Below are 17,841 nucleotides of genomic sequence, written 5' to 3'. Positions count from 1 at the left end.
ATCTACACTCGTACTGTAGACGGGTAGATGGCGCTCTGGCATTTAGAATCGTCGTCCTGACTGGTTCTGTGCAGCTGCTCAGCAGCTGGTCGGGCCCTGCAACGGCCAGGCCCATAGGTGAAGGCGCCTGGGGTCGGAATGCCAGATCCGACCTCCTAGCTGCGATAGGAGATCCTTCCTGTCGGGGAGGCGCCATGGCGTCCCGCGACAGAGTCTGTGCAGCAGAGGGAACCAAGTCCTGGCGGGCCATACGGGGGCCAGCAGCACCAGCCTGTGGCCCTGCTGAAGAACCCTGAGGAGCGTTGGCAAGATCAGGGCAATTGGGGGGAAAGCATAAAGAAAGCCCTCCGGCCACGTATGAGTCAGGGCATCTTGACCCAGAGGACTGGTCCTCTCTACCAGGGAGAACCAGCGGGGGCAGTGGGTCGATCCCTCTGAGGCAAAGAGATCCACCTCTGCTCTGCCGAAGAGGCCCCAGATGCTGTGCACGACCTCTGGGTGAAGCCGCCACTCCCCCGGTGGAGGCTTGTGACGGGATAGGGAATCTGCAATCTGGTTCCGCTCTCCTGGTAAATACATTGCCCGAAGGCTGGTCAGGCGAGGGGCTGCCCAGGTCAGAAGGGCACGGGAAACCCGTAGCAATCCTGCAGACCTGGTGCCCCCTTGATGGTTTATGTGGAACACGGTCAAAGTATTGTCCAAGTACAAGTACATGTTTTCCTCTCAAATGTGGAAGGAAATGTCTGAGCGCTAGGTGCACAGCCTGTAGCTCCAGGACATTAATATGTTCCCTGCGGTCTTGAGCGGGCCACTGCCCCCGAGCAGTCCTGCTCTGCCCCACTGCAACCCACCCTGAGAGGCAGGCATCTGTCGTGACGACCTCCCGACTGGATGGGATCACGCCCATGGGAACGCCTCCTGACAGGTATGCTCTCTCCCTCCACGGGAATAGAGCTCGGAGGCACTGCTGTGACACTCTTACTGCCCTGTGCCTGTGGCACTTGACGTCCAAGTGAAGGCTGTTCAGCCATCTCTGCAAGGGGCGCAGTGACAGCAAGCCCAAAGGAACGACAGCTGAGGCAGCTGTCAATTTGCCTAAGAGGTGAAGAAAGAGGATGTAGGGCAACCGCCTGCCCCCTCGGAAGAGGGGGAGGCTGCGGAGGATGCTGTCCACACGCTGGGGCGACGGACAGCATGGAGCATGGAGAGTCTGAATGGAAGCACCCTGAACTGAAAACAACGGCCTTGGAAGGCAAAATGAAGGAACTGTCTGTGATGAGGTACAATGGGGACGTGAAAATAGGCGTCCTTTAAGTCGACCGACGTGCACCAGTCTCCCTTGGAGATGGCACGAAGGACGTCTGCTGTGCTCAGCATGTGAAATGGGAAGACCCTCAGGAACTTGTTTAGTCCCCTCAGATCTAGGACTGGGCGCAGTCCGCCGTTCTTCTTCTTTACGAGGAATTAGATTGAGTAGAACCCCCTGGCCTGTGACCGGGGTCCCACCACCTCGATTATGCCCTTGGCCAGGAGCACGGCTAACTCCTGGCTCAGGGCTAGGGACTTTGCCGGGTCTGTGATGGTGGTCATCTTGACCCGGCTGAAAGCTGGGGGCCGGCGTCGGAATTGAAGCTTGTACCCCTGGGTTAGGGTGGAAACCACCCAGAGGTCTGGAGCGTGAGCTGCCCAGTAGCTGACATGCTGCTGGGAGAAACAACCGACTGCCGGCCCCGGGACCTCAGTCCCTGCCCCCCCCTGCTCCTAAAGGTTCTGGGGGAGGGTGGGGTGACTGCTAGTCCCCCGGCTCGGAAATTGCCTGGGGGGCACACGGGTAGAGCCGCGTTGGACGCGGACCGGCCTCTCAGCAGGGCGCTGAGGCCGCTGGTGGCTACTGGGGTAAGCTGGGGGCCGCCGTGGACCCTCTAGGTCTGTTGGGTGCGGGCATGTCTTGGCGAAGGCCGGAGAACTGCTGCCTGGTCTGAACGGCCTGCACAGTTCGCTGAAGCGCCTGCAGAGCAGCTGAGCCGAAAAGCTTCCCGGGTCCGCCTTCATGCCTCTGACAGGGGTGACTGCGCCAGCCAAACCTGGCGGCGGGTCTGAACCAGGGTCGACATCATGCGCCCGAGTTCCCTTGTCATGAGTGCAAACGCCTGCAGTGAAGCGTCACTGAGGCTGGTGGCAGTAGTGTCGAAGGTAGCCTGCTGCAGAGAAACTGAGAGGGCAAGCATAAGATGAGAGAGGGAATTGCCAATACGGTCCATGCGTGCTGCCATGTTGTAAGCTTGGCAAAGCAGGTCGTCCGTGATCCGACATTGGAGTCGAGGACACCTGGTGTCCGGCATCAGAGTCTCCTCAGGGGAAACTATGAGAGACGCAATAGTAGGCTCGACGGGTGGCATGTGCTCTAGGCCACATCTTGCCGCCTCCTGCATGGACGCCAGGATTCGGGCATCCGCAGAGAGACGGGAGTGAGCCATGGGGTTCCTCCAACATGCGTGCAACTCCCTCAGATATTCCTCTGAGGGAGGAACAGAAAAGGTGGCAGGGGCGGGAAAGCGCCTGAAGAAAGCACTAGCCGGTGCTGGTTCCAGCTGCTTTAAGTCCAATTGCAGGTGTGCAAGTGCCATGCGAATGACGGACCCCTCCGAAGGAGTATGGGCTGAGGAATGGGAACCAGGCCCGGAAGAATGGGAGGCCTGCCCGTCACTGTATTCAGTGAAGAAATTGCCGGACGCTGTCAACGAGACAATGTCCTCCTCCATGGTGGTCATCTTGACCCGGCTGAAAGCTGGGGGCCGGCGTCGGAATTGAAGCTTGTACCCCTGGGTTAGGGTGGAAACCACCCAGGGGTCTGGAGCGTGAGCTGCCCAGTAGCTGACATACTGCTGGGAGAAACAACCGACTGCCGGCCCCGGGAACTCAGTCCCTGCTCCCCCTGCAAGTCAACCTTCCAGATTTAGCTCTCCTGGGGGGAAGAAGAGGGGCCCTGCGGCCCCCGAGAGCCGGCGTTTGACCCGAGTCTGTTGGGCTGGATCCGGCTGTTCTGACGGGGGAAGGTCACCCCCACCCATCAGGCGTTCCACCTCAGCCAATCTAGCAACCCTCACTGTGTAAGGCATAATGCCGAGAGACCCGCCGAGAGACCAGACAGGAGGGGCAAAGGTCATGGCCGTCTTCAGGCTGGAGGGGAGCCAAACAGGTCCCACAGCCGGCAAGGTTAAACATGACCGTGACTCAATGTTCTACCAGTAGCTCCAGCGCCTCTTCTAGAGCACCGAGCTAGTGGTAAGGAAAAGAAAAGAAGGAAGCACCGTCCTGTGGCAACAGGTCAGGCACAGTCTGTCTAGGAGAGGGGAGCGCAGCGCTCTCTTCACTAGTCCAGCAGCTGTGTTCCTCGGTTTCCTCCAGTAAGCTTCAGCGAGAGCACTGAGCTAGTGGGGAACCGGTCGAGTGGCAATAGGTCGGGCACAGTCTGTCTAGGAGAGGGGAGCGCAGCGCTCTCTTCACTAGTCACTGAGCTAGTGGGGAACCGGTCGAGTGACAATAGGTCAGGCACAGTCTGTCTAGGAGAGGGGAGCGCAGCGCTCTCTTCACTAGTCCAGCAGCTGTGATTATTGGTGATCAGCCAGTAAGCTTCAGCGCTTTCTTCAGATCACTGTGCTACTGTGGAGACAGGCCGGCACAGTCTGTCTTCTGACAGCTACTAGTCTAGTAGCTGTCAGAATTAGCGTGGTCTCGGTTAGCCTGCTTCTTCTTAGCTTGGGGACACTTTGCCACTATAACAGCCGCAACATCTGCCGACATTGATGCACGCGCTCAGTATCGTCAATGACTCACCCCGCAGCGCCACAAAGTCAGTCCGCACAGGACGCTCTGCTCGCTTAAGCCGGCCGCGACGGTGTAGCAACCTAGCTCCCATTAGCACTCCGCTAATTAGCTGGAGCGCTCCTCAGAGCGCCCTGCCAATCGTGGGATCTGCTGCTGTCGGCAAGTAATGTTAGTCGATCTCACCCGATACTTCACGGTGTAGAGGTGATGACCGGGGATAGGTACGCTGCCCGGTTCGACAGTCCGGATGCCGAGCGCACCGTTCCCTCCTACGAGGGTACAGCTTGTCGCAGCCTTTGGAGGGCGAGAGACCTGCGACTCCGACCGGAGGTCACAAGGCTACCAGCGACGAGCTCTGTTTACAAAAGTTCAGCTTTAGCTGATGCTAACACGTTTGTTAGCCTGCGTAGCGAGAAGATGAAAAAGGACATGATCTCAGGATGAGGCCGGAAGTTATACCCGGCTGGGGACTCATCCGAGGTCACACGTGACATTTTTGGTATACGTACTCGAACTGCGCAAGCGCAAGACGGAAGATATCCAGTGTGAAAACACCGCCTCTGGCGGTCAGTAAGGATGAAATAGAACCCTTCCTAGTTTAACATAACTATGAACACTACTTGCCTTGCCAGCTAACTAGCTAGGCCCAGTTACAAGCTTGGATTATTACTCAGCATCAAAGCGAAGAGCCAGTGTTAGCCGTGTTAGACAGCGCTTGTTGACAAGCGCTTGTTGACAAGCGCTTGTTGACAAGCGCTTGTTGACAAGCGCCACCACAGACACCTCAGATACCTCAGACACCTCACAAAGTTTTGCGTCTTTCTCAGAGGAACATCTTCAGAAGAAAAACTTAGTATAAAACCAGTAAGATGCCGCTGCATATCTCTTTGATACTGAAAAAAAATCAACAAGCTATTCAGTGAGCTTGGTAGTTAGTTTAGCCAGCTAGGAAGAAGCATGTGCAGTCTTGTAAAGCAAACTTTTAAAAGCTAACAAGGTGTCTTCATTGTATCCGTGTTCTGTGTTTATTTACTGCAGCAGCAAGTCGGTCAATTCATAATTACTTTGATTTTGGTGTTGCTTCGAGCTAACACAGGCTAACTGGCAACATTTTGCAGCAGTTTTTGAGTGGCAGGGGACACAAAGGGACATTTTGAAAAAAAAGTGACATAAAAGAATTGCAAGTAATGCTACTGTGCAAAACCCCCCAGATTTTTTAAAAAGTTAATTAAATAAAAAGTGTAAAATTGAATAATAATGAAGCCTAGTAAACCCTGTCATGGAATCAGAATGACTAGCATTTCACAATAATTTACAGGATTTGTTCATTTATTTAGCTTCTATACTTGTTTTTAAATATCTGTATCACAATACAGCCACAAAACTCCAGGTGTGAATTTAAAATGTTGCAGCAATCAAGACAGATGAACACCTCAAATGAATTTTCAGTTCAGAGAAGAGATACAAACTGGTTATGTTTTTAATGGAATAGTACCATCCGTTTAACCTTCCTCCTCAAAACAAACACTGGAAACAATAATGGGCTGTGGCTTTTGTTGTCATGTTAACTCTCATCCTGTGCTTTATTCTCTTCCTTTGCTCACAGGTTGATTCGGTTTTCTCCTTCAGAAACAGAAACAGTAATCGATCAGCAGCAGAGCGGAAGAGACCAGCGCACATGCACGCACTCATGCTCACACTTTCACTCCTTTCACCTCTTACAACCAACTTTTTTTCATACTAACTCAAAAATCATGTCTTCAAATGACTAAGAAAAGACTGCCAGAGGGGATGAGATGATTTTTTTCAGATGAGTAAAGTAGATTATTATTACAGAGAAAATTAGTCTGATTGAGTCAAGAAGATCGCTAAGCAGATTTATTTCCATTTGACGCAAAGGGAATTTTCTAATCCGGCCGGCAGATTTTCACTTGTAAAACAAGAACAGTTCGAGTGTCAATATGAGGCAATATGACGCACGCACGCGCACACACACACGCACGCACGCACGCACGCACGCACGCACGCACGCACGCACGCACGCACGCACGCACGCACACACACACACACACACACACACACACACACACACCTCAGCCACTTGCTCTGTTTCTGTCATCTGCTGTTTTTTCTCATCTTTCCCCTCTCTGCTCTCTCTCCCTCCCTCCTCTTTCCAGGGAAGACCATCTGTGTCCAGGCAGAGGGGTCAGGGTTTAATTTACAACAAAAAAAGGTGTAAACTGAATTTCATTAAATTAGGATATACATACTACAATTTGCAGTCCACATCTCTTCATTTTTTTCAGGAATTTATTTTTCCTATGTATTTATTTATAGTACTGTATGTATTATATGTGTAAGTTACCCAGCCACATTTATGACTGTGAAACATGATTGTCACTAATGATTGATCTGAATATCAATTTCTTAATGAATTGAACCGTCTTGTACATACATTTGTTTGTGCAGCACACGTGGGTGAAATAACACTACCACTTATCTGGATAGAAAGGGAAAATGCAGTTTAAAATATCTTTCTCAGAACTTGTTTCATGATCTGTACAGTGCTGATGGTCTCACAACAACCTCCATTTTAATAACCAAGGGGGCACCGCAAGGTTTTGGGCTCGGTCCATTATTATCTGTAATCTACATGAACAATATTATGAAGCCAACCCAGACTTATGATATCCGTTTCTATGCAGATAACACAATCTTGTATGTACATGGCTCTTCTCCACCCTAAGCTGTGTCAATAAAACAGTATGCTTTAAATGTTCTTCAGACATCCTCAAACCTTTACTGAATGCTGACAAAATGTATTCTATTCTCAAGAACCCCTAATTCTAATTTAGAATGTATCCTTTTTCTATCTGTGCATGAGAATATACAATTTACTATTACAGAAGACCAAGCAAAGCAACAAATCCTCCCAAATGTCAAGTTGGAAGTTTTTGCTGAATTATTATTTAATTTCTTTTACATTTTATGATATTTGAAGTAGAATAAGTCCGCTTTAGCCGCCTAACAACATGCATATTTATCGAATTAAAAAGATATCTAGACTGACATGTTAAATGTTCAGGGCATCTCTGGTTCTGTTCATTTAATCTAAGCAGTTGTACTTAATCTAAGAGACATTAACCACTTGTATTGGTGATGTAAAACGTCTTAATCACTAATCTCTCAGTGGTAAGAGATTTCCAAGTTTTAATTATGACATGAATCAAACTATTGAATGGTACCCTATTGTGTCTGGCATACCTTCCTTAAGAGGGAAACCAGGTCCTTAGGCCAGGCTGGGCTGTACTGGACACTGACTGTACTGAATAGCTGAATCAGGGACTCCACAGAGTTACTGGCGTGGATGTCATAGGGCCTCTGGTGTGGAAATAGGATGACAAAAAAGGGGAAAAATACACAGATGAGAAAGTGAAAGGGATGAATAGAGGCAAGTTCAGTTTTGCAACCTCACAAGATGAAAACTTTCCATGATGCCTTACCCATCCACGCAGCACTTCGAAGATCGTCACCCCTAGTGACCACCAGTCTACTTCAAAAGCGTAGCCTGTTCCCCCACTTAGAAAAGACTGGAAGATCTCTGGGGCTGAAAGCACAAACAGAAAACCACTTCTGCATCAGTAAAAAGCTTTTCAAACCGCTGCCTGCACATGTGGTTTAAACAAATTTATAAAAATAAAATCCTTTGCAACATGTCAACAGAAACTGTTCAGTTTCCCTCAGCTGTGCAGCATTATCACAAGACGGGACATTGTTGCCTCAGCTTTTACACAAATAGACAAGAGGTCTGTCATTTTTTTTCATTTCATTTACACAAGTGTGTCTTTAGTGATGATGAGCGAGCAAAAATATGTTTAGAAAATCAGCCTCTAGCACCTCCTCACACTTCCTCCTCACAGCAGCATCTTATTTGAACACAGGATCTACGAGAGGTTTGCCTCATGCTAACAGTTAACTATTTAGATTTTACTGGGGTGGTTTTCTACCCAACAATGTCAGAAACAGTGTGTGGCAAACTCACTAAACTGTCTATTGTAAAGGTACACCAATTCTCCTATGCCAAGAATACAACAGCTTTATTCTTTTAACCTTCCTTTTGTCCAATAGGGACATTTATTTGCACAAAGCAGTCCGACATGATGTCATGGTTGACGAGGTGATTGTGATGCTGCTTGCAAGGCAAAGTTACCCATGTAGGGCTTGGTTCCAGCTAAGGCTGTGGCTCTCTCTCCATCCTTTATTATTGTTGCTATGTTGAAATCCGTCAGATGAGCGTGACCTGAGAAAAAACAACCACAAAATCCATCAAGACTAAATCTATTAGAACTTATATAAAATGTTTTATTATAAGAACTTATTTGTATATGAAAAGACAAGTCTCTGATCACATAGAAAAGAAAACATTTCAATGTACAAGAAAGAAAATGAAATGAATGACAACATCTGACCTTTCGGTTTTGTGTTAGTCACAATTCCCTGACTCCTCTGACCTTGTTACCGTTGTGCCTCATTAGTAGCCTGCAATGTCATTTTTGTGTCCAATTTCCATCTCATTCCTGTCTGTATACCATGCACTTAAAATGTTTTGGCTATCCACTTTTCCCTGATCACAAAGACACTTAGAAACAGGACTAAACACCTACAGGTAGATATCAAAACTTGAACTAAATGGATGTTTGAGACAAACAAATGCATTAGGGACATTTTATATATATATATATATATATATATATATATATATATATATATATATATATATATATATATATATATATATATATATATACATCCTTTATTTAATATAAGTTAGATAAAAATCTGTTTTGCAAGAAAATCTGATTACAGCATAATAAATAGGAATGTTGATAAGACACACTGCCAGTCACACACAAGCACATTCAAACAGGCATAAACAAAAATAGGCATTTCACAATTACAAGTTAAAATCCATCCATTTTGTCAGCATTCAGTAAAGATTTGAGGATGTCTGAAGAATGTTAAAAGCATACCAAATTCACAAACAAATTCAAACAAACACAAAGCAAACATCCTTACCTTGCTCATCCAAGAGGATATTGTCTGGCTTCACATCTCTAAAGGAGACAATAACAGACACACAAATCACCATTTACCACATAAACCATGTTAATACAGAAAAACAACCTTGTGTTATGTCATAAATTCTGTGGCTCAACAGAATGTATGTACATTTTCATTAACTACTGTAAGGAGAATATTACTAGTGGGCTGCATCAAGATATAGCCGGTGGTGCTAATTCCCCAGTCAGGTCCCATTAAACTATTGTGAACACAAGACAGCGCAACGAGATGACGTAATTGAAAGGGCACCAGTCGAACCTCGAACAGTGAAAACAATAGGTCTGTTCAAAATCACGTAGTAACTTGCTAATATTAAACCAAGTATAACGTAAAATGTAAATGTAAGTATGTAGCGCGTTCCAACTTCATAGTATTTGGCAACCTGGCACACCCGCTGAGATAAACTTTAGGTATTAACATACTAAATTGTATTTATTTATAATCCTTTATTAATCCCACAGTGGGTAAATTATTCTCTGCATTTTACCCATCCTTAGTAATTAAGGAGCAGTGGGCTGCTGCGGAGCACTCAGGGAGAAACTGGGGTTTCAGTATCTTGCTCAAGGACACTTCGACATGCAAACTATGGGGAGAACAGGGATCTTGTGGTTTCAGGATGACCACTCCCCATGAGCTACATGAGAACTTCACAAAGTACAAAAGTACACGGACATAACACGTCATTAATACATACATGGCGAAAAGTCTGTATTTCGTGAAAATGTTTACGTTACGCTGTTAACAAGTTACGAGATTGGCGACTCGTCGATACTTGCTGTTTTCCCAAGAGCCGATCTCCGTGAGGTCCGCTTTTTATGCTGTTGCTTCTTTCAAAACAGAATACAGATTTAAGCTCAACATTGAGCATGAATTGAGAGTGGTCGTATCAAGCCTGCAACCCTGTTTTAAAAAGATTTGTAGAGGAAAGCAGGCTCTTTGCAGCCACTAATACTGATAAAACTTGATGTCTCACACATATCTGCACTCATTTTGTTTTGCACAGGTTGCACGTTATTGTTATTATCTTGAAAAGATATTCAGTGCAAAACAGGTTAATTGCAGCCACAATAAGCAATTTTTTTTGCCAAATATTAGTACATTATTTGCACAGATGGAGCAATCAGGTTTACTTGAAAGGGATTGCAATTTTCTTTATTCTATCATTTGAAAAGGCACGGATGGAGGAGTTACAAAAATACATTTCAATAAAAATTCAGCATGGACCATTTTAATGGTTAATAATTTTGTGGCAGCGGTGGGGCACGAATATGTTTCTTCCTCCAAAGTGGGGCATAACAAAAAAAGTTTGAGAACAACTGTCCTAACTAAACTGCGACTGTTTCAAGGGCGTATCATGTACTGTGAACCCCCAGATTACGGTTAACCCTAGAAACACTAATGTCGGGTGATTTTTACCCGTGGGATTGTGGTTATGTCATTTTCATTGTGTTGCTTTTGTCTAAGTTGCGTGGGTCCTTGTGTAGCTTCATGCTTCTCACTGACGTTATTGAAAGTAGGCATGTCTCCCTGCTCCAATCCCTGTTTTTTAAACAGGCACGTGTTCGGGTGATTTTCACGTAGAGGGTGAAAATTTTTCGGATGGGTTTTACCATTGAAGGGAGATTTTTCCTTCACAGGACAAGGCTCACATATCTCAGGAACGGGTGAACCAAAGAACAAGTACATAGTTCCATTATTTATATTTTTAATCATGTTTTATTGACGATTCGCTAATTTTTCACCCGATGTTGAGCCTTTCTTTAGGGTCCCCCCATGATACCTGTATATTTTATCAGGTACATTATCTCGGGTGAAATATACCCAACGTTAGTGATGGTGTTACTATTTTTAACATTAGTGTTCTAGGACTAATCATCCATCATCAGTCAATAATTACGAATGATGGCGAGTGACAAAGTTAAGAGGAAAAATGTGGTAGCTCACATATATCTGTCGAAAAACATAAACATTTTTAATTATTTTTATTTGTCTTAATATGATATTGGACAAATATTGAGTGGAAGAGATAATGTTGGGATTTTCAGTTGCTAAGAGCGATAACATAGTGATCGATATTAAGGAGACGCAGAGAAGACGTGGCGCGTGAGTTTACTCCCGTGTCAACAGTCTGCTGCTAATGGCATACTTAATCATTCATTTAGTACACAGTCCATACTGATTTAGTGTGTAGTACGCAGTACCATAGTATAAGATTTAAAACACAGCCAATGTAGAAAACGTGATGAAAATATGGTTTTAATGTTTGTTTCTTGCATTCATTTGAGTAGGATTAGAGTCTCATCCATTGATGAGACTCTAATGTCTATGGTGCATAAACATTTAAAGATGTTTTTTAGTCTCTTCATGGTTTCATGTCAGTGTACTTTTAGGTCCCATCCTTCATGATTTATTCAGATGTAAGAATATGTGTGTCAAATCTGTGTCAACAGATTGCAATGTTTCCACAACGTATTTTTTTGCCCGAGTTACTTTACTGCTGCAAATTAAATGTGCATAAAAATATTGAATTGTCTTGATTAGTAAAAGTGTTTCAGATTCAGGGCTAATTTGTTCCTATAAATTACAAAAATACTGCAACAGTGCCTTCAAATCCTATAGTTTGTGGTCAGGTAGGAAAGGCTCTGATTAGCAGTGTACAGTATGTGTGGTTGTGAAAGTCTGGAGGAGGTGTTTGTAGGCTTGTGCGTGTGTGAACTCCTGTACATGTTGGTTCATGTTGGTTCAACAGTGGGAGAACACTTTTATTATCTGCATTTCAAACAGACCATCATCGATCCCCCTGGAGGCTCTTGCAGGTTTGTCTGCACATGCTTATTACACTGAGCAACCAGTGCAACGGAAGGACACATCCAGGCAGGTGCACACACACACAGACACACAAACACACACACTTCCCAGTCCCTCCAAGCCCTCCACAGGCAATTAACAGAGCACAGTTTATTTAATTATGCCGTGCGTCACGCTGGTATGGAGAATACACACACAGTCCTCAGAGAGCGTCGACACTTCCCGCAGGATATATTTGCTCCCTAGTGCTAGCTATGCAATGCTAAACTGATGCTAAAAATCTTGGAGGGGAGTGGTGGTGGTCCGATCCAGCACTACAAGGCTAAAGGTAAATGCTTACATGTTCATAGGAGGAAGGCTGATTCGAGTGCCAGCTACAGCACTCGAAACATCATCGTCATTTTGTTTGATGTACAAAAATTCACTTATCGTTTCATTCATTTCGCAGCAAACCTGGAAACACCGATCCAACATGAAACGGCATGAAAGTGAATTCTCATTTTGCACAGGAACAAATCCTCCCTCCCCCCACAAACGACGCAGCTTGTTGGTCTCCGCAGAGAGGAGGAAAGGGACTCTCCACTTTTACTTCCCTTCTTCTCATCGGACCAGTTTTACCTCCTTGGGCAGGCTGGCAGCTGACTGTTGCTAGGAGACCAGAGACCCTCTCTTCCTTCAGTTGGTGCAACAAAATAATTGTATAGTATTCTCCTGTCAAAAACTTACTGGGTGGAACAAAATTGTACAGCTGGGGAACGACCATGGATACCCAGGGATTGGATTACGGCTCCGAGAACGGACGCAATTGTGTCAAAGGCAGAACAGTCGATGTCAAGGAGAGGGTGGCACGGCGATAAGCAACACCTGTCACCTAATACGTACGGCAGTTCTGAAGTCGGACGTCTTTTCCAACTAGACTGGGAAAAACCCTGACTACCTGTCGTGTCGTGAAATGTGGAAGAGTGACGGACCCTTTGAAATTAGCATCGCACACGCTTGTGATGTAACATCATTCATATTGAACACAGGAGAATTATGAGCTGACAGGGACGCATGCATGTGCACACAAACAAACAGCTTCCTACCGATACAGTGTACTATGTGTACCGATACATACTATGTAGGATCAAAATGCGTAGGAATATGTTTTTATGATTATAATGATGCCTGATCTGTGTATTACTTTGCTTGTAATTACAGGAATCCTTTTGGTACATACACTTATTGGTGTTCTTGTTCGACGAGAAGATTGACACCACTAACTATCAATGAGTCTTAATGGAGTTTTGTCGTCGCAATGAGGTTGCCAGGCATCCAGTGTAATGCTTAGAGCCGAGAAATAGTTCAGCAACAAGTTCAAGATTTTTGTTTCTACACTTTTGCTTCCGAACTTTTGAGACAAAGAAGACATGACATCTTAGTTAATGAGTTCTAGAGGTGCTGGTGGGTATATTTGTTTTATCTTTGAGTAAAAGAGAACATGTAATGATTTACAATATGGGGGTGAATTTTGTTCCCCATTTTGTCTCCAAAAAAAAGGTAAGTCCTCACAATGAGAGTGTGTCCTGAGATTTCTCCACAAGTCGGATAAAACACAAACACACACGCCAACAGCACACAGTTGTTTGAAGGAAGAAATGCAGCCCAAATGAGGTTTTGTACAAGGTTCAAACTGTTCTTCAGCCATCTGTGGCTCTAAATCTGCAGTCCGCAGGGATCCGTCTCTTTCACTTACTGGACTGCACAGACACATACTGCTGCGCTCAGCATATTTGCACAAAGAGCCGCGGACATCGCGTCCCACCCTGGTTGAAGATGATGGATGGTAACAATTACGAGAACAAACATTAGGGCTATCTTTATGAATGGAAAGTAACGGGGAAAACAGGGATACCCTACCAAGTGCCAAGATAAGGCAATACCTGCAGCCCACACCGAGGCTTAACAAAAAAGCCTTCAGACAGAGCGCTTGCATAAGGCTCTTTTTGCTTATTTTTCAGTCTAACTTTGTAGCTTCTAGATAGAAGATAACAAACACAGTCATCCTAACACTGTAATCAGAAAAGCCTAAACACAACAGCAGGTTAAAAATGGTGCAAAATAATCTATATAAAATACAGAGGGTACCTGATCCAAAACAAAAATGTGACTAACCCTTTTTACTATCCTTTCTGACACTGGAGAGCACCGTGCACTCCTCTGCAAGAATAATATAGTGTCATCTGAGGAGGACGCGGTCCTAACCGGTGAGGTCAAAGTGGATGCAGGCGAGATTAGTCTAGAGGACATGATGAAGGTGGGTGTAAATATATATATATATATATATATATATATATATATATATATATATATATATATATATATACACACACACACATACTGACAGACTTGAGTCATGTTTACACCTAAACAACTGCACATAAAGCTTGTTAGAAAAGCACTGTGACTGAATTCTGAATGCTTACACAAAGGAAAGATACTCATTGCAGTGTTCTCTCTGGAACAGAGAGGAGATAACGCACTTGCGCGAGACACGAAGAAAAGAAAAGACCCTTGACGTTTCCTTTGAATTCATTTTTGGAGTTCCAGCCTGAAGAGTAAACCATTACATTAATAAATCACCAATAATAATGCTGCAAGCTGGAAAAGCAGAGCACAATGGATGAAAGCTCTTGAATACAAAATCTTTTAGACACGACCTTGAGCTGATATTAGGAGTTCTTTCGATGTGGAAAAAACAGTCCATGCTTTGAACCAAAACAGAGGTTTATTACATTTGATGAAACAAAGCATAATGATGTAATGGCCCGACACTGGTGCTTTGGGTGTATCTGGAAAGTACTGTGAGTGGTACTTTAATTAGGTTATTTCAGTTTAATTTGTCTGTCTCTCTCTGATCTGCTGTTTTGAAGATTTAATCAAAACCCAGAAAATAAGATGTCTGGTCCCACATTGGGTGTGTCGTTGGAAGTAAAACACCAGGTATCTAAAAGAGGCCACGCTACCAGGGCTGTCATGTCAGATTTTTACTACACGATTATAGGGGACCTTGAATTGAGTAAATAAATAAAAAAGATGAATGCGTACCTATGGATGATGTGCTGGTTCTGCAGATAGTCGAGAGCTAGTGTCATCTCACAGAGGTAGAGTTTGACAGCATCCTCGCTGAACTGGACGCTCTGCTGCAAGTGGTAGCGTAGATCTCCTCCTAGCAGGAGGTCCACCACCATGAACATGTCCTCCTCATCCTGGAAGGAGTACCTGGGACCAGAGGGTGGAAGGGTGGGGGGCCGTGGGGGAGAGAGAGAGGACACAGCACTCACTCACTGTCCAGGGTGGAAAGAAAACACACGCTGTGCAAACACAGGCAAAGACTGAGCACACAAACACATACTGTACAGGGGTTTGTGCACTTTAGCAAGCAGTACGCAAAATACGTTGTGCAAAGGTTATCAGCAGAGACGCATGCATGTTTGTGGAAATGAGGACAAAACCCATGCCTACGAGAAACCACAGGAAAACATGATATATTCATGCATCCAGTCTTGTACCTAAATACCTTCGTATCAGCAACCTTTCTGCATAATGCATCCCTAACTCCTGGGCACTGCTTCCTGCCATGCTGATACCCCTCTTCTCTATCTCCTTCTGTTTACATGGATTGTGGTCATATTCATTGAATGTGCTGTAACTCTGTTACGTTGTTCATTCTGTACTCATGACTTCTACTGCACTCTGCCCATCCGGGAAGAGGGATCCTCCTCTGTTGCTCTCCTGAAGGTTTCTTCCCTTTCTTCTCTGTGAAAGGGTTTTTTCTGTTTTTTTTGGGGGAGTTTCTCCTGATCTGATGTGAGGTCCCGGGACAGGGATGTTGTATGTGTACAGATTGTAAAGCCCTCCGAGGCAAATTTGTAATTTTGGGCTATACAAAATAAACTGAATGGAATTGAATTATATATGTAAACGTATGTCAATGTATGCTTGAGATAGTTTCTGCATGAGCGTACACTTCCTAGCAGGCTCTGAACTTGCACAATGGAGGCAGTGTTATGCCCCGTCTTTGAATAATAGTTGAAACGGGAAGAAAGTGGTTGACGAATTGAATCTTGAAGCCCATCTTTGCATGAAGTGACTTAATTCGAGGCCGCTCATGGTTCGCTAAACATTTTTTGTCAGTCAGGCTTAAAAAAATCATGCCAACAAATTAAAACACAGCCTCCTAGTGATCTGGGTGAACACTCCACAATGTCTGCCCCAGACACTGAACAAAAACATTAAGCCACACGGGTGAACAAATCATTTTTTGTAACAGAATCTAATTTCTCATCGAAGAAAAAGGGCAGAATAATATCTTAATAGGCCCCCCGTGTCAATTTGGAGAGAGGGAAAACAAACCCAGCCATATTTTTTATCTTCTATTAAACTCGGTTTTAATGTGATCGCTGCTGAACCAATTCATTATTTTCCCATTAAAGCTCCGACACTGTGCCGATATTACTTCTTTTTATATCTATGGGTTCCCTCAGTGTCTTCAGGCGTGGCCCTGAACACTCTGGGACATTCTGATTAGACCTATTCAGGTGCAATTTCCTGCCTCTCTATAAGTAAGAAATGGGGCCTGTGTTTGATGCGGAGAGAAAATCATTCCATCTCTTCCACGGATTGGTGGTTCTGCCACAGAAGAAAAGAAGAAACCCATTTGCAGAACTGTTGGGTCTTTCTTCTTCTCCTAAAACACTGAACAGATTAATTGATGAAAGGGCCTTGACTTTCACGTGATGGGATAGATAATGGCCGGAAAGTACACTCTACTGACTCAGTGTACACAAAAACAACACATCTGGCTTTGTATTACCATCAAAAGGTTTTCTGAACAAGACTCCCATTATTCCCATTTCTCATTACATACCCTTTCACCACTATGGCAAGACAGTCCTGTAAGCATGCACTCAATAGGAAATGACAGGCACAGTAAACCAACCTGCCCGGACCCTTCAAAGATCAGCCTCACTATTAAAACACAGAGCAGCCTCAGCAGATGGCCGGCCCTGGGGTGTTGTTGGCATTGGCAAGGATTCCTCACCGTCACCTTTTTATCACCTCATTGTCACAGTCGGATTCACAGTATCCAGTTGACGGATGAGCTTCCTCTGAGGCGGCACTCGCTATCTCAGACAAAACGGTCTTCCCAATCCGCTGCCGAAATATCTGGGCTCATGAGAGAAAGACCGCAGCGGCTGATTGTCAATTCTTATCCCGCCTTCGCTGAGGTGACAAGGTGTCAGATATGGGCCGACAACTGGAGCAAATGAAAGCCACGCCGCTGACAGGCCTTGCCACCTTTAAGACTCCAACCAAGGATGGGATGCGGGAAACAACATTTTGTGGGAACACTTCGCTCCAAAACAGCACGGAGGAAAGTCCAGCAGTCTTACCAGTTGGCCCCGACTGGAAAAACTAAAGGGTGGCGTCCAAGAGGCATTCTGATCAGAGGCCTGACCCACCTCAACTCAGTCCCTCTCAAGGCGATGAGCAAAGGCTCTCCTCACGCAATGCTGAGCCCAGCCACCCTACAACTGAAACTCATTTTGGCCACTTGTATCTGCAACCTCATTCTCTTGACACTACCCAAAGCTCATGACCATAAAGTGAGGGTCATAACATAGATGAACCTTCTGACCTAGCTCCCTCTTCACCACAACAGTCCACTACAATGCCTGTCCATCTCATGCTCCATTTTAACCTCACTCGTGAACAAGACCTAGAGATACTTCCTCCTGAACTTCCTCGCTTGGGCCAGTGATTCATTCCGAACCTGTAGGGCGCAATCCACCGTTTTTCCGGCAGAGAACCATGGCCTCAGACTTGGAGGTACTGACACCCCAGTGCATGCTGGAGGTCACGGACATCTTGAGCTTGCTAAAGTAAGCTAGTAGCATACATCATTCTATCTGCTTGCCCATTAGTTTCGCTCTAACATATGATGCAAGATGAAGCCTTCAGTAGAGTTGAGTCGAATATCCAATACTCTGTTTGTTTCCACCAGCTCCTGAGGAATATATTTGGTTCTTAGGCTGCAAAATG

General features: G+C 45.1%; 1 protein-coding gene across 1 annotated transcript in view; it reads right to left on the bottom strand.

Moving 5' to 3' along the window:
- Window positions 1-17,841, bottom strand: part of stk32c (serine/threonine kinase 32C) — a gene marked incomplete at both ends in the record, with an annotated part of 147,585 nt that overhangs the window by 12,144 nt on the left and 117,600 nt on the right. Inside the window, 5 exons of the mRNA XM_079229600.1 lie at window positions 7,093-7,209; window positions 7,332-7,435; window positions 8,039-8,128; window positions 8,905-8,942; window positions 14,845-15,018. Of these exons, the coding sequence (XP_079085726.1) occupies window positions 7,093-7,209; window positions 7,332-7,435; window positions 8,039-8,128; window positions 8,905-8,942; window positions 14,845-15,018 (523 nt within the window). The remainder of the gene's footprint in view (window positions 1-7,092; window positions 7,210-7,331; window positions 7,436-8,038; window positions 8,129-8,904; window positions 8,943-14,844; window positions 15,019-17,841) is intronic.

This window comes from Taurulus bubalis (genome assembly GCF_910589615.1).
Source record: "Taurulus bubalis genome assembly, chromosome: 14".
NCBI classification, from domain to species: Eukaryota; Metazoa; Chordata; class Actinopteri; order Perciformes; family Cottidae; genus Taurulus; species Taurulus bubalis.
Note: the sequence above shows the minus strand (reverse complement) of the source record. Positions and strands in the feature narration are given on the sequence as shown.